Source organism: Malurus melanocephalus, unplaced genomic scaffold (assembly GCF_030028575.1).
Source record: "Malurus melanocephalus ecotype Western Australia unplaced genomic scaffold, MMel_1.1 scaffold_520, whole genome shotgun sequence".
Lineage (NCBI taxonomy): Eukaryota > Metazoa > Chordata > Aves > Passeriformes > Maluridae > Malurus > Malurus melanocephalus.
Genome location: NW_026623752.1, coordinates 53,471 through 80,451, shown reverse-complemented (window position 1 = coordinate 80,451; position 26,981 = coordinate 53,471). Strand labels below are relative to the sequence as shown.

The 26,981-nt window shown below is 41.6% G+C and overlaps 1 protein-coding gene across 2 annotated transcripts in view; it reads left to right on the top strand.

Annotated features, from left to right (window-relative positions):
- Positions 1-6: 6 nt before the first annotated feature.
- Positions 7-26,981, top strand: part of ZBTB44 (zinc finger and BTB domain containing 44) — a 37,358-nt gene continuing 10,383 nt past the window's right edge. For both annotated transcript variants that reach the window (XM_057381659.1, XM_057381660.1), the window contains exons 1-3: positions 7-97; positions 17,784-18,853; positions 22,458-22,542. In XM_057381659.1, the coding sequence (XP_057237642.1) occupies positions 17,836-18,853; positions 22,458-22,542 (1,103 nt within the window). In that variant the 5' untranslated portion in view covers positions 7-97; positions 17,784-17,835. The remainder of the gene's footprint in view (positions 98-17,783; positions 18,854-22,457; positions 22,543-26,981) is intronic.

Sequence of the window (26,981 nt, the reverse complement as noted above, 5' to 3'; positions counted from 1 at the left end):
CCCCGACAATATCCCGGTGATCCCGCTCGTCCCGCCGCCTCCCGGCCCCGCCGTCATGGCCCCCAGATAGCGGCCCGGCCTCACCGACCGCCCGCAGGTAACCGGGGAGCGCGGCCGGGCCTGGCGCGGGAGGGGGCCGGTCGGTGGCGCGGYGGCCGCTGGTGCCCCTCAGGGGCGGGGGGCGGGAGGGATCTAGCTCCGGCTCATCTCCCCTCTTTTCCGTCCCGTTCCGTCCCTTCTCGTCYCGTCCCTTCCCCCGTGTTTCCCGTCCGTAACCCGCGGCCCCGGGGCTGCCTTCACCCCCCCGGGGGATTCCATTGCGTGGTGCACAGCCCGTGTGTCCCCCTCCCGCGGGGCCGTGTCACCCCCGCGCCTCGCCGAGGGTTCCCGGGGCGGCGGGTGTCCCCTGTGGCGSTCTTTGAGGGTGTCACGTTTCTCCGGGGGCGTCCCCTGTCCCTTTTGCCGSTGCTTGGGGATTCATCTCCCTCCGGGGTGTCCCCTGCCCCGTGTTCCGGTGCTTATGGATGCCCCCTTGCCTCGTGTCCGTGTTTGGGGGTGTCCCCTGTCCCTGTGTTCACCCCTCCTGGGGTGTCCCCTTCCCCGAGGGAGCCGCGSTGGCTGCCCAAGCCTGTGGGTGCACACGCAAGCCTGTAGTTTCAAGGGGTTTTGGGGGGGGGAAGTTGTGTTGTTTCCTGCATCCCAACGGGATACCTGCTGCCTCCAGTGCCGGCTTATGGGATGAAATAGAGGGATTCCTACTAGCTGTTAGGCAGAGCTTTCTGTTCCTTTGTTGTTGTTTGTTTTTTTCCTACAACAGCCCCTTCTGCGTATTCCTTAGTGTCCATCTGCCAGGGTCTGCTGCGTTGCTTCTGTGTCCACGCACCATGAGGGTGTCACAGTGCTCATCTGCCAAGAACCACTTTGTGTTTTTCTGCTTTCCTTCCTTCCATCTATCCAGAGTCGTTTTCCTATATAAGCATAACCATAACCAGCAGATTTTGGGAGGGTATAATTTGCTTCTTGCTTGCCAAAAGCCTGTTGTCTTCTTTAATACACACAGGGTGCCAGTGCCTCCCAAAATCTTCTGTACCTGTTTCCATGCACAGGTGGAATGAACTCCATGATTGACCACTACAGCCCCCTTCCACCCCCACACTTCAGGGAGCTCCTACCTGTCTGCAAAAAGCTGCTGAGTTTTTCCCCACCCAAAAAGAAACATCCTCCTCCAAAGCCTAATGGATGACTCCTCCAGCCCATCTCCTGTGCTCGGGAGCCTGTTCTGCCCACTGATGAGGGATGTCTGCCTCCTCCGCCACACTCACCAGGGTTATCCCACTGATTTCCTGCCAAAAGGCAGTGCATCCTGCACTGTGTGTGTTTGTACACCTCAGGGAAGGTGTAGGCCAGCRGCCTTTCTGCAGGCAGGCATTCCTCATGCATGTGGAGGTTTCCACTGTGTCCTTTCACGTCTGGGATGTTCCCACAGACACCCAGTGGCAGCTGTTCCCATGCTTGCTCCCATCACTTCCCTCCTGCACGTGCCAGAGAGGTCACCCCTGTACCCATCTCTGATCTCTTCTTGGCTGCCTGTTACATCTTTCATGGCTGAAACCTCCACTCTTATCCTCCCTGGGCCCTGCTGATCCTGCARTGTGAGACTCAGGTTAAGCCTATCTTGGTTTTTGCTTTGACTTTGGGATTTYCTTTGCTGAGTGGTCCAGCAGAGTGAAGTTAAGTACTCTCTGTACTTCCTAGGTATCTGCACATCCCATGGGTCTAAAATACCATCATCTTCTCTTTTTCTGGTCATATACATAATTTGTCCACTCCAGGATTTTTTTTTCTGAGACCTTGGAGCTCCTTGCAGTGCCTGAAAGATTTCCAGGAGAGCAGGAGAAAGATTTTTGACAAGGCCGTGGAGTGACAGGACAAGGGGGAATGGCTTCCCACTGCCAGATGGCAGGGTTAGGTGGGATATTGAGAAGAAATTTTTCCCTGTGAGGGTGGTGAGGCCTTGGCACTGGTTGCCCAGAGAAGCTGTGGCTGCCCCATCCCTGGGAGCATTCCAGGCCAGATCGGGCAGGGCTTGGAGCAACCTGGGCTGGTGGAAGGTGTCCCCTGCCCAGGTCCCCTCCAACTCAAACCATTTTGTGATGTTTCTAGAAGTCTCCTGCTTTCATAATTGCCCTCATCTGATATTCTGGCTTTGCCATACCCACATGGAGAGTTTCTCAGTTTTCCTAGTTACATGTTTGCCCCTACTTTCTTTCTGGTGCTTCTGCCTTATAGGACGTTTTTCCTTTCCCCTTTTTCATTTTTTTATTTTATTTATTCTTGGGGTGTATCCACTAGGTATCCACATGGCAGTGGACCTCTACTTAGGTAGAGGTCATCCATTTCACTCCTGAGCTTATCCCTGGCTCCAGGCTGGATGTTTCCATAGATGAGGTGACGTTTTACTTGCAACATGCAGGACAGGCCTGTGGCACTGCTCTCTGCAAGGTGATGCTGAGTGGGAATGACTCCTGTGCAGGCAGGTCACAGACCAGCATCCAGGAGTCTTTCAGGGTATTTGGAGTGCAATGTGCTTTTCTTCTGCCCTCGAGCTTTCTTACTGCAGCTTGATGTCTATGGGTGACACAGATCCAAAGTGTGATGCGCCTGGAGACCTCGCCTGGGTTTAAGTGCAGCTATTTAAGGAGGTGGGGCTGAACCTGGGAGCTCAGTCACAGCTTTCCCTGTGTAAATGCYTCCATTGATGTCAAACTGTTTATTCCAGAAACCAGTTACAATGCTYTAAGTGTCTCTCCCTTGGGACTACTTCTATTTAAACAGCTGGTTTTAATTCGAAGCTTTAATTGGTGCATGCACTCCAGTCTCCTTCCACAGGAAGGGAATTTCCAGCCCTACTTTAGTCTCCCCAGGTGGATGATGCACGGATGCTGAGGGAGGATCATGCTTGRGAGGTTTTGCCCTGGTTTTGTTTACAGGGTGAGAGAATTCCTGCTCCTGTGACTGTGAGCTTTGGAGGGGAGAGTGTCCTTATGTGTTCTTTCTGCAGTATGTAAGAGGAGCAGTCAGAGAGTGAAACTGAATGCTTGCCATGTTAGTTGCAACAGGAGGTTAATCATAAACTCTGGCACTTTCAAAAGCAGTGGTTTCATTCTGCAGTGTCTGTAGAGAATTATGCTGCTCGGAGGGTTTGGTCAGCTGTTTGCCAAGAGGATCAAAAGCAAATGCAGCTTCTCCCTGTCTGAGGTTGAACAGCCACCCAAACATTGGTTTTGGTTGTATCCTGTGACTTGCTGAAAGGAGATTCTGTGTTTTTATGGCCATTTCTATGAATGGATTTGTAGTGCTTGCGCCTTGTGAGGTGTTTGTGTGACCAGCATCAAGTCTTGGGGCCTTCACACTTTTGTAGGTTATTTCATGTCTAGTATTTCACTGGCCTTGTCTATTATATCTGGTACCCTTGTTTTTCAGTCAGCTTTGAGAACATCTGAGTATATTCCTAGGAGAATATCTGGTGATATATGTAGCTTCACTCMTTTTAGGAATTGTAATCCACTAGCTGAAAGAAAAAGAAAGTCATCCTATGGCAAAGCAGTGATGCWTTTGCTGGCTTTTGACGAGGAAGGAGATGTCCCCTGACGTAGAAGGGATTGTCTGTTGACACTCTTCTCCCTCTCCCGGTTATAAGTAGGTTATCCCTGCTCAAATTATGCAACTGTGCAGACAGCCAGACTTCAGGAATTCCAAATACTTCAATGTGTCAAATGCTGACTTCTAAATTAAATGCCACGGTTGCAGAGCGTGTTCACAGTCTGTCGCTTGAAATACGACATCAATCTTGGAATCGCATGTGGCTGAGAAGGGGCAGCAACTTAATTGCTTGTTTCTTCGAAGAAATGTTGTGTGAGAGTGCAGGAGCCAAACTGGGTGGGAGATGTGCCTCTACCTGTGACAGTATTTCCATATGGAAGTCAGTGGTTACAAGCAGAAAAAAAAATASTGAAAACATTGATTTATGTAACAAATTGAAAGGCTTAATTCTTTGTGGCTGTGGCTGTTGCCTCAAAGATGCAGTTTCCAGCATCTAGATCTAATTAAATAGTTGTGTGCTTATTGCTAAGTAAACATCGGAGTCTATCACTCTTCTTGCCTTGGAGAGCAAATTGATTCTTCTAATGGTTTCACTGGATGAAAGCAGATGTCTAGGACTGCTTTGTGCAAGGTGCCTAAATAAAATGGTGGTGGTAGGAAACGAGCTGCAAACCTGATAAAATGGGACRACAGGAAATGTAAATGCTCAGCATTTCAGTTAATTCTTACATTCCATTTAATCAAGTTAAGGAAGTGACTTAAACTGTGCATTATTTGTAAATAGGATGTTTTTAATGTGTTCCAATTTAGAGCTGGGCAAATAATTATTTCACATGAACAGATTTCTCTGAGTACATGAACGATGGGATAATAGGGGCTGCAAAGAGTGTATTGGGCTCAGCATGTGGTCTGTGACAGTGGCCAGGAGTAAAACATTGGGGCAGAGTGGRGGAGCAACCCCAGACAGCTCAGTCACCATCCCAAACTCCTGGTGGTGAAAGGTTTCAGGGTGGCCCGAGCAGAAGGGTCTGAGATGGCAGTTCCTGTTGGACCTGTCCTTGAGGGATTTGCTTGAACATTTTGATCAGTTTATATATGGAGCTTCCTCAGAATACCCTGTGATGAATCCCTCAATTTGTACAAAAATAATACCTGGCTTCTGGGGTTTGCTTCTTTTTTTTAACTGTAATCTCATTGAGTGCCTACTAGTTTTTGTAGTGTGAGAAAGAATGAAGAATCTTTTTTTCCCATCAGCACGTCATTTGTGATTTTATAGGTCTCCATGTTCTCAGTTTTCTCTCTTTGGGTTCTTTTCCTTTTCCAGGCTGCATTGTCCCAGTCTGTTTCATATATCTATCTGCTGAGGTAGCTCTCCATCACTTTTGGTTTTTTTTTCTTTGAGCTCTGCTATATTATTTTGAGCATTTGTTAAACACAGCATTTGTTTGCTTGCTTTACCCAAGAAGACTGAAAAAAGGGAGAAATGCTTTCTTAATAAAGGGATATTTTGTAGCTCATCTGTGATAATGTTATAAACATTTACTAGCGTAGTGTTTTATATTCAAAGTACAAATGAACRTAGTAATCATAGTGAGAGAGATTGTAGTGGAGATACTGAAGAATATCTTAGTTTATAAATAAGATGAAAAAGATCTTAGTTTATAAATGCAGCTACAGATGGCAGTTGATAAGGCATTTTGTGTTTGGATGTTACCAAGAGAGCATTATGGAAAAACTACAGTTGTGGTGGATACTTGCCAGAGTGAAGTCTGTTGGAAGGTGTTGGAAGCATGAAGATGCCATGCCCTATGGGGACCTAAGAATCCTAGGAATTAGCAATGGGAGGAATTACTTTGGGAGTGATTGGTGGATTAAGGGACGCATTGCTTCTACATTAGGGACAGCTATTGACCATGTTAGAGCTTTGTGGTCTGACAGTTCCTGCAGTTTTCTTTCAACCTCTTGTTTTGGTTTTCTTAAGTGGATAAATACCCCTGTTTTGAAATACCTACTCTGAGAAGTTTCTGTAAAACGTTAGAAAATATGCTGAAGGTTAAAAATCCCCACAAAACTCTCCTTATGCCCAGCATGAACCATGGATTTGTTCCTGCCAGGCCAGCTTTGGCCATACAAGGGCAGACAGCTACAGCCTGTGGAGCTGCTGCTCACCTGATAATGTGATTTGTGGATAAATACAAGGACTTTTAGGTTTTGGAGCCAAGAAGAACTCCTTTTAGGCATTTATCTGCATAAATGAGTCATTAGGAAAATAAAGGTACACGTACTGCTGAAAGGGTGATGACACAACCACATTCCTGCCTTGCTTGAACTTGTTCAGGATTCTTTATAGCTGCTTCCGTTGGGAAGGTGGCTGTTGTTTATATGTCTGTGACACCTTGACTAGCTGGCAGCAGTCCACGCTGTCTGGATTAGCAATGTCTTTTCTTCTCCTCATACRGGATCGTACAGGATGTGAGACTTTGCCTTGATCTCTCCCCTCTGCTCTTTATGAAGGTTTTTCTTTAGTGTTGCTTCCAGCACTGGGGGTGTTAATGGTGCTGGTGTGCTTCAGGGAGAGTTCAGATTTGTGTTGCCCTTCAGAAAAATGCATTTATTATAGCTAATGTAGATTTCATTAGGGTGTAATGCTTCCTGGAATAAATGTGTGAGAGAAAAGCTGTCATTTTGTGTAATAAATTTGATTATTTCAAACAACCAGTCAGTTAACAGATAACCTTTGTGCTGACTAATAAAACCTAGCACTTCGCCAAATTTGGTTGTCACAAACCTACTGGTTGTGGTATGCCATTCCAGTCATTTATTTCTGTCARATGAGGAGACAAGTTAGTTGTTTCCAAGGGGCAGGAAGGAACACTGTGAGGTGGGAGGGATGGTTTGGGGGACAGTGAAGAGGAGGGACTCTGCATTTCTGTTGCTTTTGATGTCATGCACCCAGATAGGCCCTGATTTTGCCTTGGAGGAAGGAAAAGATGTGTGGGGAAGCACAGATGGGGGATTTTGTTATTTTTGTCTTTTTGACTCTTTCAGGGACCAARTGAAGTAGGGCTACCAAGAAAATCTGAAGCCATACTGCTTTGGTGTGCCATTTTTCCTGCTATTCCACATAACATCACCAGAACAGGCATGGAGATTTTTGGGAGACTAATTTGGGAGGCTAGCTTGGGTACTCTTCTTCATGTATATTTTTCCCAAGTTTGTGTTGATAGGCTTGCAGATCTTCTGAAARTGAAGGCTCAAATGCTGTGGGTAGCCATGGTAAAATAAGAAAAATCAGCTTTCTGGAATTAGTTTAAATTAGCAGGTTGCTGTGGTTGCTGCCACGTGCAAATGAAAGTAATATATGGACACTTTTTGGCAATTTCAGTACTTAGGAGTATTTAATATTCAGTTGGGATTTTTTGTACTGTTAAAAACTAAGGAGTATAAAACTGAAGCCTCACTTTTTATTGCACAGAGTGGGAAATGGTCATGTAACAGCTTTTTTTTTCACTAAGAAATTTGGGGAAAATTTAGCCTGAATTTGCATGGAGCAAAAGTAAAAAGAAGTTACTTAGATCACATAAAAATTATGCGTGAACACTGCCATGGAAAGCGTGGTTAAATTTGAATGTGTGCCTTAGGGCTGTAACACATCAGTCCGTTCACTATAATCTGATTACATTCTGAGGCACTTCCCTGCATAAGGATATGATGAGGACTCAATTCACTTGTTGCTTTTATTCTACCAAAAAAAAAAAAAAAAAGGCAATGAAGATTTGTTTCATATGTTGATGACACATTTAGTAGTTTGATCATGTGGTTTTTTTTTGAGAACTAGTAAAAACCAAAAGTACAGGGTAGTGAATCTGCTGTGAAATATCCCAAAAYACTCTCTCTAGTGAAGTTCACACATTAATTTTTATTATGAGAATAAAGGTAATTCAGTGTGGAACAAGACCTTTTCACAGTTGCTGCTCATATTGTTAAACGAGYCTCAGTTTTAAGTGCTGTCAGAAAATTTGCTTTTATGTGTTATATGGAATGCTAATGTGAGATTCCTGCAATGCAAAGTTGAAAGCACCAGAGGCTGGAGAAGGCAGCATTATCTGGTTTGCTTATTCAACCATGTGAAAGCTATATTAGGCACATAAACTTTCTACACTACACTGCAGCTTCAAAAAGGCAACAAGTTAAATCTAGATCCTTTGAAGTAGTGAATGGTAACATTCTGTTCTCTGAAACAGATGACTTCAAATGATCACACCAAAACTTAAAAAACCTCAAAAAAACTGTCATGGTTGAGGAAAACAAGACAATTCTCCCCAGATAAATCTTATTTCAGAGTATTTTTTGGAGCCAGCAAACTTCAGTGATCYAGAAAGGTAGAGAGTCTTAAAAAAGGACAGATATCTTCTTTCTCTGTCTGTAAATGGTCTCAAGCAACATCTTACTATTGCATAAAAACAGTCTGTGGTGTCAGATCTACATACAGCAAGCACTACTGTCCTGCCCTGATTATTGTAATCTCTGCTTTTAATTAGATGCTGAGATTAAGAGCTGTTGTGCTGCTCAGTGCACTCACTTCTCGCTGGTACCGTGTCCCTTGCTGAAATGTCATCTGGTAAAGTAAATCCTCTAAAAGATCTAAGCACAGTTTATTTTACAGACACATTAAGGGACAACTGCATAGAGAAGAAAAATACACCAAAACCCCSTTCTTGAGAATCTTTCAAGAGTTTAAAATAGATACTGAAAAATACCTGGTGAAAAATTCAGAATTGCAGTAGGCTGGTGTTCTTTTACTTAGGTGTTAATTTAATGTAATGTTACAGAGATCTTACTCCAAAATCACTTTTAACTCATTAGCTTCCAGTTAACTCAAGTCCATTATAGCTCCCTAATGTATCACGTCAGATGTTAAATTCCCACTGTTGGATTTGCCATGAACTTTGTTCTGTTCCTGGACTCCAGTTCTCAGTCATTTGTTTTTGTGTGTTGTGCTGATGATACAACTTAACCTTTTGATAGGTTTTTTTGAGCCAGTGCCTTGGAAATCTTTGCTAAAATAGGTTCTTATGACACTTAATGAGTGAATTCTTTAATCTGTTATTCCAAGTACATAAATTACTTTCTTTCAGCTGTCTCTTTACCTTGTTTGTCTGTTCATGTCCTTGTTTTCACTAATAACTCTATATGTCATGTTAGTCAAACATTCAATGAAATTCTCATCATGGCTGGCATTCCCTTTTTTTTCTGAAAAATACGTTATCAGTTCACTTTGAGTTACTTTAACTGTAGTAAACACGGGTGCCATCCCAATTTCTGTTTGTTTWCTTATTCTTCATTCTTTATTTCTTCAGTTTGTTTTCATTTGGCTGGATTTTTGCAGTTATATGCAAACACCTGCAATCATGTATCTTTGAGAGATGAGAACATCTCTGTATTTTTTAATAATCAGAACTTGCCCACAAAACATTTGAGAGACTAAAAATTATCATAGTGCTAATGTCACCAAGCTTATTTGCAGGTGTGTACAACGAAAAGAGGCAGACTTTGAACGGTCGTGCCTCTTCTGATGCATTGACACCTTTTCCTGAGAATTAAAGTATCAGTGTTTAATCACACTAGGCTCTAATGGAAACATTTTTAGACTGCCTTCTAATGAAAGGAGTGGTAACATGTTTTGCACACCTACAGGGTGACCTTTAATCTGCCAGTTTTATCTGGGCTAGGAGTTGTAGCTATGCTTTAATCTTGCTGTATTAATCCAGCACACCCAGTGCCTACGTACGGAGCTCCAGGTTGGCTGTCAGTGATTCCCAAGCGTTTGGATTATGAGCTGTTGTCAGCTCCCAGCTTTTCCCATCAGTCAGAAGGGTCTGCWCTCAGCCATGGCCATTTACAGTGCTGTGTGGGTGAATTTTCATTGCCCTCAAGCCAACAGGAGCATTTAGCAGTTGAAGCTTCACTATGTGCGACTTGTGAYATTTCTGCAGTTAGTAATGTCCCCATGTATCTGTGTATTGGTTTTCTGCTTTAGACCTGCTTCATGCCAACTGTGAGCCCATCAGCTGCAGAAACCTGAACTCTCATTTACCTGAGTCATAAGTGATGTGCAATTCCTGCTGTAAAAGTTAAAAAGAAAGGATTGAAGTAGGATTGAACTCTCCTGCCAGTTTGAGATCAGATGGGAGAAAGTCTTGCAGGTCCCTTCCTGTAGGCCATATATGAGGGACAAGAATAAATCTGGAATTGTCATTTTCCTGAGGAAATGACAAGCCAGAGCTGCAGAGAGCCTGCTGCAAGTATGTGGCTGCTGGTGAAGTTAATGAATGTGGCCTCAGAATCTGTAATTATTACAGTCAGGCAGATGAGTGCTTAATTCTGCCAGCTGCAGGGGTTGGGAGAGTTCCTCTCTCAGTTCCAGGACATGCCTGGGCGTTTCARGCAGATGCACTCTGCAAAAACACTCTGGAAGATGCATCAGCCCRAATAGGTAAGTTCTGTGCCTTGTTCTGTTCCGTCACTGGGAAGTTTTTGAAGGTTTGTGGAGTCACTGTGATCAAGAGGTTTGGCTTGGTTTGGATGCACACATTTCTATCCTCTGCCATGTGCTGGGCTCTCCTCTGCAAGGCTGTAAATCTTCTTCCTATCAGCCCACACAGGCTGTCTTTAATATCTCCTTTCACACTGTCAGAAGAACACAACTGCTGAATTTTTACATCCAACGTCTTAATTTCCATGCAAATGACTTGTTAGGAAAACAAACAAAAATCCCTACGACATGTTGCACTTCCCCTTAAATGTGGAAACAGCAAATCCTGAAGAACAGTGATTGTTTAATTAATGGTTTTCAGCTTTTTCTTTGCTGTGACCTCACAGTATGGGAACAACAACTCTGTGATATGCTTTGTGTTGGTTTTAATATTCTAAAACAAAAATATACCTCTTTTTCATTACAGTAGAAGTTTTGGGTGGTTTTTTGAGTTTTATATGCTAAGACAGTCTTGTGACATGAGGAAAACTTTGATCCTCTCACTTTGGAAACTGTAAACCTTTTCTTGGAGTTTTATAGTTTTGAGCGAGGACAACTGAGATATTTGGAATTAAGCAAATGTTTCTGATTTGTTCTTGGTCTGTATTGCTTTAACAGCAGATATTGTGTTGAATATTCATAGTGTAAAAATACAAAAATTCTGCAAAACCATGGAGGATCTAGAGGCACATATTGAGGTGTTGTCCATCTTTTGGCAAGGGAAGTTAAATCAAACACCAGGAAGGTGTAGAAGTGGATTGCAAGGATGGTGCAGTGTCTGACCAAATCTTACACCTTGCTGCTGGTAAGAATTTAAACAGAATGCCAAAATAGGAGAATTTTTTGCTCTCTCTTGTATGGGAATATACATTGAAAAATTAATTAGATTAACTTCTTTCAAAAAGCTGACAGTGATTAAGGCATTGTTGCCAAAACCAGTGGCTGGTTATGAGTGATAAATTGCAGTGGTGATAAGTGGCTGGGAGCCTTGACACTCCAAGAGGAGAGGTATCAGCTCTTGGATTCAATACTCAGCTGAAGTTCCAGTCATGCAAGTCTGGATGTTCAGTCTAAAATAATCTGTGCTCTTGTGTTTGGGGAAAGTCTGTTGGTACTGTTCCCTTAAAATGTGTATGTAAATGTTTTCTAATTTTATCCTTTCAGAAGTGTTCTGTTGCAGCTGACATACCATCTCGACTTACAATAAAGCCGTTTCGTAGAGTAAATTGATGGGTTTGACACCCCACTACTTGTCTCAATGCCTTCACCAGCCCTAACAATTAAAATGCACCCACTAGATTTGCATCATGCAAATGCATTTTTCCATGATCTGAGTCAGTTTTTTCCTATCCCCATGAAAGATTAATGTTTTCGATAGCAGTGACAGTGTGAGTCAGAGCTGTAACTGCGAGCTGGGGCTTTGCCATGGCCACACACATCTGCTTTCTTCTTATGGCATGTACAGCTAAAGCTTTTGTTTTCTATTATTATGGGATTTAATTTTGGGGAAACTGAAGAGGTCTGTTAGGAATAGGAAGCATGTATTTCATGGACGCTCTGGGCCTGCCTTTTTCCTGAGTCATTATTTTGGAAGAGGAGCTGTTGGATGCTTTTCATCTTGTCCTTTGCAGATAAACACTGTTCCTGGTCTGTTGGAGGACTTACAGTAAAGAAATACTGTGTACTTTTGCCCTTCCCTCTTTCCTGTCCTAAAGATGTTTACCTTGGTGGTCACCAAAAATGATGGTGGGCCCTGTCACAGCTCATAATTTCCAGATGTGCAAATTTTTTCAGCAATTTTTTGTGATGAGATGCAGCCTTGGTGCATTGACTTTGTAAACCTCAGCTCTYGGAGCACTCATGAGAACTTTGCCTAAATGCTTACAAATTCATTTAAAATTGGGGGATGACAGGAGCTTATTGGCACARTGCAGTTTCTGGGAGTGATAAACATTGAGAGCCTCTGATAATTAAGTAGGTTATTTACATTGAACATGATCAGTTTGAGCTATGGCTGATTCCTGATAGGGTTTTAGTCTTCTTCCATGGAGCTGAAGTCTAGTTCTGGAGTACTGYCTGCCAACCTTCAGCAGCAGCTTCTTTTGGTGGGCTATTCCTAAAATTTAGGAAGATCTAAATTCTAGAATTTGGGAAGTCTCTTTGCCAGGAGTTTTTCAGAGGAAGCAGTGGAACAATTTGCTGCTATAGCATCATTGGAAAGTGTTCTTGAGAAAAAAAAAAGTTAAAAAATGAAGTGTGTAACAAAGGAACAGGCTGGGGGGTGAGTACAGAGTACCCAGCAAATGCTCTCTCTGAGTGACACTAATGGTGCATGAAGTCAGTGGCCTCAAAAGCTCTGGCACATGAACTTGTCAACACAGTGTGCCAAAACCCAATCTTTGCAAAATACATGGTCTTGTCAAATGCAATGTTTCTGGAGTACATTAAAAMAACACAACACACTCTTTATAATGTTTTGTGCTGTGAAAGGGAGTATTAACTGCTAACAATAAATAGGTGGTTGTAGTATTTCAAGCATTCTRTTTGTGAGGTGAAATTGCTCTTCCATTACAGCTCCCAAGTGGAGTTCTCTGGAGTTACTTAGCTGTCATCAGCCACTCTGCTGGGCAGACAGAGATCTTCCCAGAGGACTGGGAGCCCTGCCCAAGAACAAAACACCGCCAAACCCTTTAAAACAGAAAGTGCTGGAAATTGTCCTCTTCTGAGAAGCTGGGAGGGAAGGGACACAGTAGCAGTATCAGTGTCCCAGGATATTTCAGGGAAATGGTTTGGGGAGTCAGTCTGGTTCCTGAACTGAGACAACAAGGACCGAGTCAGCCCCAGCACTGAGTGCTCCCATTTTTTTGCAGGATATGGCATCACTTCACTCCCAGTACAGGCTGGAGCCTGGCATCTGTTTCAGCTTTAATGTAAAGGTGATTATGCAGGAGCTGCCTTAACASTGGCTCCTTTGTGCACTCACAGTGGGGAATCTGCTGTCCTGGAGGAAATKGAAGTTCTCAAGCCTTGCATACTTCCCAGAATGGGTCATTTCCCTGGTCCACTCACCCACTGCAGCCAAAGGTTACAGGTTTGCATTCCAGAGATTCCAGAGCACCAAAGTGAATGCTGCACATTGACGTCACTTTGAGCACAGAAACCTCGTGTTTGCCTTTTCTTTTACAGGAATACTGTCAGGCTTGGCCGTGCTGAGTTGAGGTCAAACTAGGTTTACTGACCTGAGTTAAAATATGGCTTTAAAKAAAGTTTAGAAAGTGCTGTTGATTGGTTTGAAACTAGAATGGTGTGGTAGCTCTGGCCAGCAGTTTTGTGAAGTGAAGTAGGGCAAGATTTATGGTGGAGATAGTACCTTTTATTAGGTCARCTGCTGTTGGAGAAACAGATGCCTGTTTAGATAGAAATAGGAATAGCAACCTGAAGTTCAGTACACACTAAGAGCAGTTGTTCTGATTCAACTATGAACTTAATTATACTAATCAGTTAATTTGAGGGAGTGAGGAATGCTGGTACCTGTGTACTGCAGCAAGATGAGAGAGATAAAATGATTCAGTTCACATGTTTATCCCTGTGGAAGATTTATCTGTTTGGACGGCTGGTGTTGATGGGTTGGTGCTCTAACCAGTGCCCAAGGAGTGATCTGCATTAAAAATAAATAATAATAAGCCAACTAGTGATCTGATGTACATCATGGGCTCACAATTGGATGAATGTATCTGAGGGATTGGTGAGCACCAGGGTGGGAATTTTCTAATCTCTTTGAGACCTTATGTGGCTACGAAGTGTTATGAAGTGTGTTGGTTTCTGTATTCAGAAAAAGTTGKTGTTTTCATGCTGTAAGCTGCCATGGTCAGGATACAGCAGTTAAAGGTGGGTRGTAGTTTTGTGGTGCTAAAAATTACTTTTGTTTTGAAATTACGTGACTAAGTGAGAAACTGAATGCAAACAGCTTTGTGAGTTTGATTTACTGACTCTTCCAAGAGATAATTATAGATACTGTGTTTCAAGCCCAATAATTTTAGCCATAACATTAGGCAGCAGGTGAAAAAGTAGCTAAATTGTGTGTACATAGAAGTAGAGAGATCACATAAGTGGTATTTTCAATTCTGTTATAATTTCTTTTCCATTTACAGTTTCATTACATTATAACATTACACTTTCAGTGTACAGTTTCATCTTYGCTGTCTCTAAGCTCAGAAACTTGACACCTGTTTAATTCCAAACCAGTRTATGTGTGTTGCTAGAGCTTGCATTTCAGTAGCCTTGAAACACTGAGAATGAGCTGAGTTACTCCAAACTGCTTAAAGGTCAAGTTTTCATTAGTGCTYCTAGGAGTGAAAAAAAAAAMCCCAACTGATTTTCAACAACTAATTGTACAAAATCGTTGGTACAGTAGTGCTTCCCTTCAGACTGCTTTTGGCTCATAGTGGACAAAGTTGTCCTTGCTGTGGAAGCCCTGAGGTGCCCATTTGAATTCTCACTTTGTTCAGGGGTCTGTGCTGTGGTGATGATTCCTCACGTGTTTCCAGGACAGGAATGCATGCTGGAAAAGCCATTCTCTCAAACTGTAAATGTCTGCGGCAAAGTTAAATACACCCTGTTAAATATGGACTGAAGAGCCCCACTGTGAATATTTTTAAAACTTGTGAAAGCATCTTTGAATTTCATTGTTGCTCTAGAGGTTTGAAATGTGTCGTGGGCCAGGGCTCAAGTGTGTGTCTGGGGATTGGGAGAAGGAGCTCTGCTTTCAGCAACTGGGAGGGAAAAGCCACCCTCTCTGTGACACCATCCCTGGTCCCTGCTTAGAGAATCCCTGATGGTTTGTGGCTCCAAAATTAACAACTTTTCCAGCTCCAGCCCACTTACCACTTAGTTTAGGCGTGCACCTTGATTCCCACCCCAGCATTCCCAAGGGCGTGGGTATATTTAGTTYTGGTTTCTGGTTCTGGAATTGCTGTGGATGTGGCAACCTGCACCTTATGGTCCAAGAGGTGCTGGCAGGGACTGCCTGATAATGGGAAATGAGACATGACAAAGTGTTAGTTTGAAATGGTGATGATACAGAGGTGATGGACTCGGGGTGAAGCTGTRATGTTGCAGCCCTTTACCCTCTTAGGTCACTGTGGATTGAGTGCAGCTSTAAAAGTGCCTTGTGCCCCTGAAAGATTAGAGAGAGAATTGAACCATTGTATAACCTGGCTGTRCTTTAGTGTGCTCATCTTTTCATGTGGAAAATATTTTCATATTGTTTAAATTACCTTCTAAAAATATTTGATGTTTTCACTACGTCATTAACTGTAAGGAACTGATATTGTTCCCGCTCCTCAGCCCAACCCTTTGGATTTTCCTGAAAATACCATGTGTGTGCATGCTCCTTGTTCTCACTGAGSYSTGGGTAGGAGCCACTTGTTTGAACRGAGGTGTCAGTGCAATGAGGGTGAAAGTCATTTTACAGAAGTGATTTAACGGAGCAATATCCCACATTTGTGGCAGGAACACTGCTGCTGTAATAAATTTAAATCAATTTATTGCACATCASTGACTTCCGCTATTTTATTTTAAATTCTGTAACCAGATCAAGGTCAAGGAAGCAAAAGATGAAAGGAGAAGGGGAAAGGAAGCCAGAAGAGGGGAGAGGYGGCAGGAAGGGGGGAGCAGGACAAGGAATGGTTTAGAGCAGGGTAGCAGAATTGGGCTCTCACTTTGGGACTGGAGGGATGAGCATTGCTTTTTCAGAAGAATAGAGAGGAAAATGACCTTGTCTTTTGGGCCTGTTGGAACTGGGAGAATTGCTCTTAGATTGTTCTCCCTATTTATAATGATATATTGGTACTATTTCTAAATACCAAATTATTCCATGGCCATTAGTCTTTGTGAATGCATTGTTTTTGTACAAGTTGCTGAACAGAAGTACTTCTGATGTGCCAAGGAACAGCTGCAGTGACAGGGATTTCAGAAGGAAGGGTATCCAAAGGCCATTTTTGAATATGCTGTTACAACATTTTGCTGTAGTGTTTTGGTCTGAGATCAATGAAATAGGCTTTTCSTTTGATTCTTGCTGAAGAACAAAATCTGGATTATCAGATGCCTCTTGAGGTCGRTTCTTTTTCTTTCAGTGAAGGGAWTGTTTTGCTTGTGCTTAACTTCTTCCTYTGCACTGGTGTGAAATTTCATTTTTAAACCCAAAAAGGCCCTTACRGTTTCCACCAGACTTTATATATATTATCAAGTGTTAGTTAATCTGTTCACTTGAATGGTTAGCTTTGCTCTGTCTGCAAGGATTTAAGTATCAAAAGTGAAAACCCAGGAACAAGAAGCAGCCAAATGTAAATGYCTGTAGAACCAGGTGGGCTGTGACAGCTGCCATTTCAATATGTCAGATTTGGGGGAARTTGTTCCACAGTTGCAGTTGCTCTTTGTATCTGTGAAGCTCCACAGGAGCCATTTGCAAGCAYGGTATGTTTTTTCACGTGGAAGGGAAAGAAGGATGATGTGCAGAAGCTGGCTCACTCCAGGAACTAATCAAATCCAATGATGATGTTGATGTTTAACCAGTGAGATAAGATAATTCGATATCATGTTAATTGTGTGAGGCATGTACAACACATAAAACTTCCATGGAAACTTGGAAGGGGCTTAAGGAAGTGAAACAGTGATTTATGTTCCCTTTACAGTGAAATATTTCTGAAATTTTTTGGGGTGTCTGACCCCTGGATCTCCCATTCTCATCAGGACCTTGCACAAAACACATGCATTTGCTCCCACACAGAGAGAACTGGTCCCCAAGAGGGCAGGTTTGTGTTTGTCAGAGGAAAGAAGTTGCCCTCCTTGTTGTATTTATCACGTATATAAAATCCTTTTATGTTTATTTGATTTTAACCTAAACTTTCCTTTGAGGTTTATAATGCATTGTGTTTTTGAAGGAATTTTCAATAACTTCTCATCCTAGTCTAAAACTAGTTATTAAAATCAGCTTTAGGTCATCAATACCTGCACTACAGCAGGAAATCAGAACTATTGGCAACTGTTGTTTTATGGTTACTAGTTTGAACTCTGACCTCTGAAAATTCATGCTGTAGTTTCTCTAAAGCTTTTCTGGTATTAAATACCTTCCCTGGAAGATTTGCTTACTCAAGCATCCTTGTTGCTGACTCAAGCTGGCAACTTTTCTGCTTAAAAGAAACATTCAGTAGTCTGTCAGGTTTAAGAACCGTGAACCATAGTTTTCTGGGCTCAGGAAACTACTTTCTACACAGATAATAGTTTTAAAAATGCTTTATTTTTAATATTACAAACATTTTTTTGAACTGTATTGGGAATTTGGTTTTGAGCAGGCAGTAGCAGGAGTTGGGAAAGAGAGAGATACCCCTATATGTATAGGGAAGTATAGATACGTAGATGTATGGAAGATGATGGGATAGATTGCAAATAATTTAATCTGTGATTATGAAAAATACAAGTAAGTAATTGCATTTCTGTAGAGTTAGTCCCTTGCACAGTCTGGATCCTAGAAGAACCTGGCCTTAGAGAATTCAGATGAGTTTTCTTCATRCAGAGCCTTATAATCATGAATCCACTTGACTTTTGCTTTCAGAGATGAAAATGACAGTTTTCCTCTTTATTTCAGGATACCTTTGATCTGTCGTATGTGGGAAGAACGCTAAGAAAACCATCTAAAAATGGGTGTTAAAACATTCACTCATAACTCCCCTGCTCACAGTCAGGAGATGCTGGGGAAGCTGAACATGCTCCGGAATGACGGCCACTTCTGTGATATCACCATCCGTGTCCAGGACAAGATCTTCAGGGCACACAAGGTGGTTCTGGCAGCCTGCAGTGACTTCTTCCGCTCCAAACTCGTTGGCCAAGCAGAGGACGAGGGCAAGAGCGTGTTAGACCTGCACCATGTGACAGTGACAGGCTTCATCCCTCTCCTGGAATAYGCTTACACAGCAACGCTATCCATCAACACAGAAAACATTATCGATGTGCTGGCTGCAGCCAGCTACATGCAGATGTTCAGCGTGGCCAGCACRTGCTCGGAATTCATGAAATCCAGCATTTTATGGAATACACCCAACAGCCAGCAGGAGAAGGTGCTGGATGCAGGGCAGGAGAACAGTGCAAACTGCAATTTCACCTCCCGAGATGGCAGCCTTTCTCCTGTCTCRTCAGAGTGCAGTGTAGTGGAAAGAACCATTCCCGTGTGCCGGGAGTCTCGGAGAAAGCGGAAAAGCTACATCGTTATGTCTCCTGAGAGCCCCCTCAAGTGTAACACACAAACCAGTTCCCCCCAAGTGCTCAATCCTTCAACTTCCTACCCAGAGTCCAGAAATCAGCCCGTGGACTCATCCTTAGCTTTTCCCTGGACTTTTCCTTTTGGAATTGATCGAAGACTTCAGTCRGAAAAGGTGAAGCAGGCAGAGAACTCTCGGACTTTGGAAATGCCTGGGCCCTCYGAGTCCAACAGGAGAATGGCCGATTATGTGACTTGTGAGAGCACAAAAGCCAGTTCTCCACTGGTGATCGAGGAAGATGTGCGTGTCAAGGTAGAAAGGCTGAGTGATGAGGAGGTGCACGAGGAGGTGTCACAGCCTGTGAGCGCATCCCAGAGCTCCCTGAGTGACCAGCAGACGGTCCCAGGGAGTGAGCAAGTGCAGGAAGATCTCCTGATCAGCCCTCAGTCTTCATCTATAGGTACGACTTTTTTCTGGGGTTACGTATAACAGCAGGCATGTGAGCACTGGTGATGTTATTGGAAGAAATCTGCCTCATTGGTTTTCATGCTTTACTTTTGTCAAACTCCTTTTTTTCCCCCCTGATTTATGAAATGTTACACATAAACCTGGAGTTCTTTAAATAACTTCACAGAAGACAGCKGAGATTGGTAAGCCTGTGGTACCCTCTCTATTCAGCAGAGGTTGATAACTCCTTTTTACCTCGASTTGCCTGACTGGGGAAACTTAATTCTGCTTTCATTAGTGTCAAAAGGCACAATTTCAGCTGAGCTGCAGCAGCAGATTTGAAAGGCTTGTGCCTGTAGCCACAAAGGGTTAGAATAGTACTTTGCATCAGACATCAGATCTTGTATAATCGTGACAGAGAGCCTTTGTAAGAGGATTTGCAAAATAAGTGGTGAAACACTGTCATCTTAATGCCCCAGACAAAAATAAAACCACACAGTCATAATATTGAGAATCTTTCCATTTCTGTGGGATTTGATTCTCARGTTGCTTCTTCAAATGCTGTTGGTTGCTGAGAGAAATCTTTTTTCCATGAAAGACAATTTGAAACCAGATTGGGTTCTTATAGCAGGCTGTTCTTTATTAAGAGCTAATACTTAAAGGTTACTGGAACAATCCGTCTTTTCCTCTGTGCAGAATGCATTGAATGGCTTTTAGTAAATCAGAAGATAGAGGTTTTGCAATATTTCTAGTTTAATTATCAAAATTTTGCCCAAGTCAGCTATTTTACTCTCAAGTGGCTTGACCTGTGCTCMGCAGAGTTTGTTTACTGAAAGATTTTTAATAAAGCCTGTTCTGTTTGAAGACCAGAAGAATGGCAAATGTAGTGCTCTGCTTCATTCAAATAATGTGTACATGCAAGGCTGCCCCAGTTAATTAAATAWATACATTACAACAAAGTAAATAGCTGTAGCCTGATAATGTGAATTATTTGTTTGGTTTGGTCGGTGCAACACTGTGCCTTCTCTGAAGAAAGTGAAATCAGGCTGGCTTTCCAGAATAGCAATTTACAGTCAGTGTCAAACTCTTCAGGTAATACTCACTAAAAAGGAGTTAAAATATTTCCCATTTGCGCCATCCTTTGCTGTTGGATTTKTCTCCAGTTTGTATAGCTCACATGTTGATATTTTAGATTGTAATGCTTTTTCCAAATGAAAATGTTTTAATTATTGGAGACAAGGATGTTTGCCTTTGCTGAGGAACAGACTTAATATCTGATAGTTTAACTATAAATCTTTAAATGTAGTTTGCCAAAATAGTGAATAAATTAAAAACTAAAAGAAACTATTTGTTTGCTGAGGAGTCACCAGGAAGAGTAGTCCTTGTTCAAAATCAGRTTTTGTTTGATTCAGTTTTTAACTCATCATTGTCAGAACTGAAAGACTTTGCCAGGGCCATGTGATAAGAGATGCAAATTATTTCATCAATGTATTTATGTCATCACAGACAAAACAGAACAAATAGCAATAATGATTAGGGAAAGTTAAAAATAGCATATCAAGTGACATATATAATAAGTCTATAAATAAATATCACACCAAAGCAGCTTAAAGGAACAAATTGRGTGTAAACTCCAGGCTACAGGTGAGTAGTTTTGTGTACATGGGATAAAGAATCTCAGGCTTCATGATTGTACTTTTTAAACTTGAATATCTGTCATTGATGTTAGTACAGCATGTTCTGCCTTTAAACAGCTGCAAAAAGAAGAAAAACGTGCCAGGGCAAAATCTTTAAAGTACAAATCTGCTCTTTGTCTTTGAATACGTTTGAATTAATATTTAGTGGTCTCGGCATAATAACCATCCTCAGAATGTTTTTTCATGTTTTGCTATAAAGGGAAGCAGTGTTCTTGTTTTTTAGCACAGTTATGATACAGCATACTTTGTAGTTAGGAAGTGCTTTTTACCTCCCAAGGATGCATTACTTTATGGAGTAAGGTGAGAATAATAAATGGAGGCWGCAAGATATGTTAAAGTACAGCTTTTTCTTCCCTGAACRTATTTTCCTCATATGATTGCAYATATTTATCTCAGTRWTTTWTAGTGCATTTATAAAAGCATTCTCRCCTCTCTCTCTGATAWTGCAAAAAGCTCTTATTCACTCTTTGGGAAATTTAAGCATTGTTCATTTGCAATTTATTATATTTGGAAGCCCTTTGTAATRTGGAAGGAGACATGGAGCAGGGACTTGATAAAGAAATCATTATGGTCACAAAACAGCTGTGTCTGAGAAGATACTCTCATAACTCATTAGCACTTTTGCCATTTGAGAGGTGAAGGCATGAAATCAAACCTAACAGCAGTTGGGTTGATTTTTCAGTAGACTTTCATTTAAGTATTTCATGAGAAAGAAGGATAAATCAAAATGGGATTGACTTTTGTAACTTTATTGATTGCTCAGTTGATGCATTTCCCAAGTATAGTTTGTTACGTCTTAACAAAATCAAAAATTTTGATTTTACTAATTGTGAAGCTGCCAGAGATGCAATTTTCCTCTTGTCACTGGYCCCATAACATGGCATCTCATTGAGACAAGAATCTTTCACTTCAGGAAAGATCTCTCATTCTTTTTGACAGAATATGCACATTTTCTGCTTCACTTTTCATGTCTTCATTCCTTTGGTTTGCTGTTTTGTCTGACATTTGCCAGTGTACACCCAGTGAGCTGTAGGGTTCCCAAATTCAGGTTGCTCACGTACCCCTCTCTTAGAAAGCAGAATTATTTTACCACAGCAGCAAGAGCAACTTGTAGCACCATCCTACACTTTGCTTGTTCTCAGGGTGCAGGGAGAGAAATCTCCTTCCCCATCTGTCCTCAACTCCCTTGGATTCAGTGGGGAAGATCCCGAGGCTGCTTGACCAAACTCCAGTGATGATGGCAACAACCACACCAGTGAATGAAGGTGTGCTTTTGTTTTAGTGCTGCATTGCCACTGGATTCTGCTCCCCAAGCCCCTTGAACTACATTTGCCCCAATGTTGGTACACTGAGCAGAGCTCTGGAGTGGTTCTGTTTGTAAATTCTCTAACAAACAGATGTTTGGTCTCTTTTCTATTGCATTTCTGATTTTTCAGAGGGCTCTTCCTGTCTCAGCAGCATATCAATAACCGAAGGCATTATCAATTCATATRTTTATGGAAGATTCAGAGCACAGAAGCCATTTAGTGTAGCAGGTTTGAACTCACTATTGCTCAGGAAGTCTTGAAAAGTTGACGAAATAGTCCCTTTAGGTGAATGTTACATTTCTGCTTTTAGGGCTTGTACTGGATGTGTTCTGAAAACTGACTGTATTTAACATTTCCATTTTCTAGGTGTACCAAATATGTACCCTTTACTGAGTTGTCAATTTACTGGATAATCTTTCAGAGAAGTTGATTTGAAACAAGTTGCTTSTGGGTGTTCTAAATGAGTTTCCCAAGGCACTTTCATTATCTTTATCACCCAGGAAGCAGCAACTGTATCAGAGATTTGGGAAAGCAAGCTTGATGTGTATTTACCTGCCCCCCAACCCTTCTTGAACAGTTATTTGCATTAAATTGCCTTTTTTTCTTTGCCTAGGCTCTATAGATGAGGGGGTTACAGARGGATTGCCCACACTCCAAAGCACCTCTGGCACTAACGCTCATGCAGACGATGATGATCGGTATGTACCAACCTGGTGTGCAAAGTGTTCTGCAGCAAGTGCTGTGCTGTAATTAACCTCCCCARCCTTAATCCCAGAATGTTTAGCTGTTTCTACATCTGGTTCTATGTGTTGATCAAAGTACAATCAGTGCCTGGAGGGGCAGATGCTTTAGAAGAATGTAGATGATGAAAGTCAGAATCTGCTTACTCGTTGCTTTTTATTTCCTATCTAATTCCAGGCAGCACTGGTGAAGAAAGATAGTTGTGTTTTTGCTGTTTCTTCATCATTGCTCTTTATTAATAAATTTTAATTAAACCTCTATGTGAAGCATGCATGCAAAAGCTGATGTGCAGCCCCAAAAGCAAAACTGAAACAAASAGAAAAGAAGGACCTGGCTTTGACTCCACCAGACCTCGCAAGCCACAAAACAGGCAGAGCAGCCTTAAATCTCTTCTCCCAAACTTTCTGCCTCTAGCTCCTTACCAAGATGCTGCATAGCACTTGCTGTAAATATTTAACAGGCTTTTGCTGTGCTGAACTGAGTGATTTATGAAGGGAATCCCTTATAAGGGAAGGCTGGCAGAGAAAACCAAACTAAATCAGGTCTGTTTGGTCAAAGAGACATCGTAGTTCTGTTGGAGCCAAGTGAGGTACCTGCACATGGCACACAGAGGGGCACACACTGCTTTGACTTCTAGTTCTTAGCTATTCCCTCTCTGAGCACTTTTTGCCAAACTGGTTTTTGCAGGGGTTTGTGAGACAAGTGGGTCTGAGGAAGAAATGTGAACCTTTGGAAATTATTCCAGAAATTGTATCAAGAGAAGCTCCCTATAGAGATCATAACCAAGAACTGCATTTTCATAGCTCATAAAATCTTTCCTGTCATCGCCATCTAAAATCTGTCCCATTGAAGGATTAAAAAGGSAAAATAACTGTTTAGATAAGATTTTTTGGATGACATGGAAGATTTGAGCTATCTGCTAACAAACCTAAGTATAAAAATAACAGCCAGCACTTAAGAGCTGAATTGATAGTAGGAGCACATGTTGCACTAGAACTAATCCAGGCTTTTAAACCTATAATTTTGAAGTCAGGTGGCACACATATTTTCAGTAGTGGATTATTTCAGAGATTTCCTATAAAACAGCAGAGCTTCAGCACAAACTAAATAGAAAATTCAAAAAATAACAAATTCTTTAAACACACTGAAAATTCCCAGTAAAAGATCTCTTCCATGCAGAGAAGGAAAGAATATTTACCTTCGTTTATGCCCAAGTTTGAAAATAACTAGTCTCAGAGTGACAGAAGTATCAGCAAAATGAACTAGAATTTGCACCTTGTTTACATAGCTATAAGTGAACCAAGAGTTAYGGGAATTTTGGACTCCAGAACTAAAATTTTCTACCTAGTGAYTTCTTTTATAAATTCAAATGAAAGTGTTAAGAATGTTCTTATTCCAAGAACCAGTTAAATGTGTAAAATGGTGCTTCCAAGACCTAAGCAGTTTCCTTTCAGGTGTGTGTGTGTATTTGCCTTGTGAGGGTGGGACAAAGGTGTTCAAATACACTGTGACAGCCCTTCAGGCATGACTTAAATTCCCATTTCAAGCATGGGATGGGCTCAGCAGCAAATAAATATGGCCTGTCATTCATTGTGCAGCAATTTGGGCACACAATTTTGAGTGTGTAAGAATTCTGAATAAAATAAAACATGTTTCTCAGCTGAGTCAGAAAAACACTATCAATACATTGTACAGATGGAGAAAATTTCCCTCCCRAACTTTTTAGGTGTTTCGTGCACTGTTAAGTCCATTTTGTACATTTCTTTAGTAATAAATTCTCAAAATGTCAAAATCATTTGTATGTGCCCAATGCAAATTAATACTGAAAAATGTCTGTTGTAGTAAGTATATTTTACATTTCTATTTTTAAAACAAAACACTTTYGTCCCTCTAAAGGTCTCTCAGTATTACATCCATGTCCCATGAAATCATAAAAATTTCAAAAACTAAGATGACTTATCTCTTGAGTTTCTGTCTTAAATAATTAACATCATTAATTTGGCCTTCCCCATAATCAGTGTTTCATAAACAGTAGGTCACATGTAATTGTTGTCAGCTTAATGGGCACACAGGAGTCTGTTAAGTATTAAAATTACTGTTCCACACGGAAGTCTAATCTATTCTCTGTCTGATATTTGGATTGTTACAGACTTTTCTAACACAAATCCATAATTTTGGCTGCTTTAACAATTGATGTCTGGATCAGTTCATGGCTACACTTAAAAAAGGAGTTGCTCAGTTATAAAAGTTAYAAAAGGTCGCTCTGATCCAATAGAATGAGAACCTCCACTTTGCTAAAATAATTGTTATTTGCAAATAGAGAACATTTCTATGTTCACTGAGCATTTTGGCATTCCAGTTTGTCAGAGTTTAGTTCCACATAGTTAAATACATATAAATTTCAGGGTGAAAAGAAGAAAAAATTGCAAGAAGGATATTGTAGGGAAAACATTTGAAACCTCTCTCTTTATGTAGCTGGTACAGAAAGTCTTGGAGATGTCAGACAAATCTCAATTGTTAAATGCCACGTTGATCCCAAATTGCAAGTCATGGGAAATTGAGTAGATGGGAGGGAAAAGGAGCAGGGGAGAGAAAAATCTAGTAGTGTTTCAAAAATAATCTCTTCATCRTGCTAAGTTATCTCACCAAATAGGTATTTCACCCTGCTGGCAGTGTGAGCCTGGGAAAAGACAAGGCACTCACTGATAGCTGGAGAGCCTCATGATTCCCTTTGGATCTGCTTTAATCAGCCCTCCTCACCATGAAAGATTTATACATTAAAAAAWCTTYATTTTAAATTTYTTCCATGGAGCTGTGCCCACAGYKCTTCTCCTTCAGTGGCACAGGAGGTGGCACCAGCACAGGCGTGGGGGGTGAGCAAGCCTGAGAAAGCTGCAAACAAAAGGAAAGCTCTGGCTCCTGATTCCTGCCCTACTTTGAGTGTCTCCTGAGAAAGCTCCAAGGAGCTCAATGCACTTGTGCCTCCTCACAATGCAGGAACCAGGGAGGAAGGACCTATGGAACATGTCAGTAGAAGATGAAATTCTTTGTTGTCACAAAAACCAAATGTACTCTTGTTTGAGCACACTAAATGTGTAAAAAAGGAAGTGGAGTGCCMAAGTTGGTCAGGAATTTGGTTAGAAAAATCAGAACCTATGTTTAAAATATCCTCACTTATTTCAAAAACACTTAGCTGGCATTTTTAGGCCCCAAAATGGCAAAGAGCTCCATTCTGCCCAGCCTAGGACTTGAGCTAGTGACTTTGCTCATGCGAATATTCACTTTATCACAGATCAACTAGTCAGTCAGCATCTCTGTTTTCCACAGCTCTGGGACCCTACAGTGTGTAAAAAGTGAAGGACAATAAAATTTCTTCTTTAGAGCAAATCTTACTCAATTGCCATGTGAKATCAGAAATCCTTATGGGTTTTACAGACTGAGTGATACTGAGCTCCTATARGAAACTCTTTAATCTTATGTCTGTCAAGAGACACCTGGTGCTCTCTCTCCAGATAAATTTTACAGCTGGAAATTTTGCTGCTGATAATTCTGCACTCAAAATTCAGATACCCCTTGTTCTCAGTGACATCCTTTTCCAGAGTAAAGACAGTTTAAGTGTTAATTTTAAAGTGATGATCCTAGTTCTTGCCCTCCTGTGCTGATCTGCTCTGGATTTTTGTATGATGTCTAGGAAARTGTATTTGTGCAAAGGGCATGTTTAATTTGTGTGAATGTTAGAAGTCCCCAAATCCACCATAACTGTGAAGAGCTCTGGGCTTGAGGTGGAAGCAGAGCAGCAGAAKGATTTCCTCAGTTAGGAAAACTTTCTGACTGTGAAGAGTTTTGTATCATTTCTCTGAACATTTCAGGCATTACAGTTTAGTRCAGCTAAAGTTGCAATGTGCTGGCCATGGAATGCATAGTCAGGGTCAGAGCAGTTCCCTGCTGCCAGTGATGTCTGATCTTTCAGCAGCTGAAATGGCCATTTCATCCAAAAATATAGATCTTAATGCTCAGGGAAGGGAAACCCCAGGTAAGTGCAAATCCTGTTTTTCCCATGTTTGTACCAGAGGATTTGTTCCCRTTTCACTGTGTCCTTTAGCGAGTTCCTTGCCAGAGGACTTGGATTAGAGCACTATATTCCTTTAAATAGTTTGCAGCTAGAGGCTATGGAGGAGCAATTAGTCAGTTTAAAATAAATTACTTTGAAAGTTAAATTGTTCCTTATTGCAGTCTGTGTGCTGGTTTTTAAACACAGCACTGGAGCTGTGCTYATGGAGCTCTTTGAATCAGACAAGGCGCAAGTATTGATTCATTAGATTAATATTTTAAACTTAGAAATGAGCAATTGTAGATACTACTATTTGTTCATGGAACTTGGATTGAGATGAAAAAT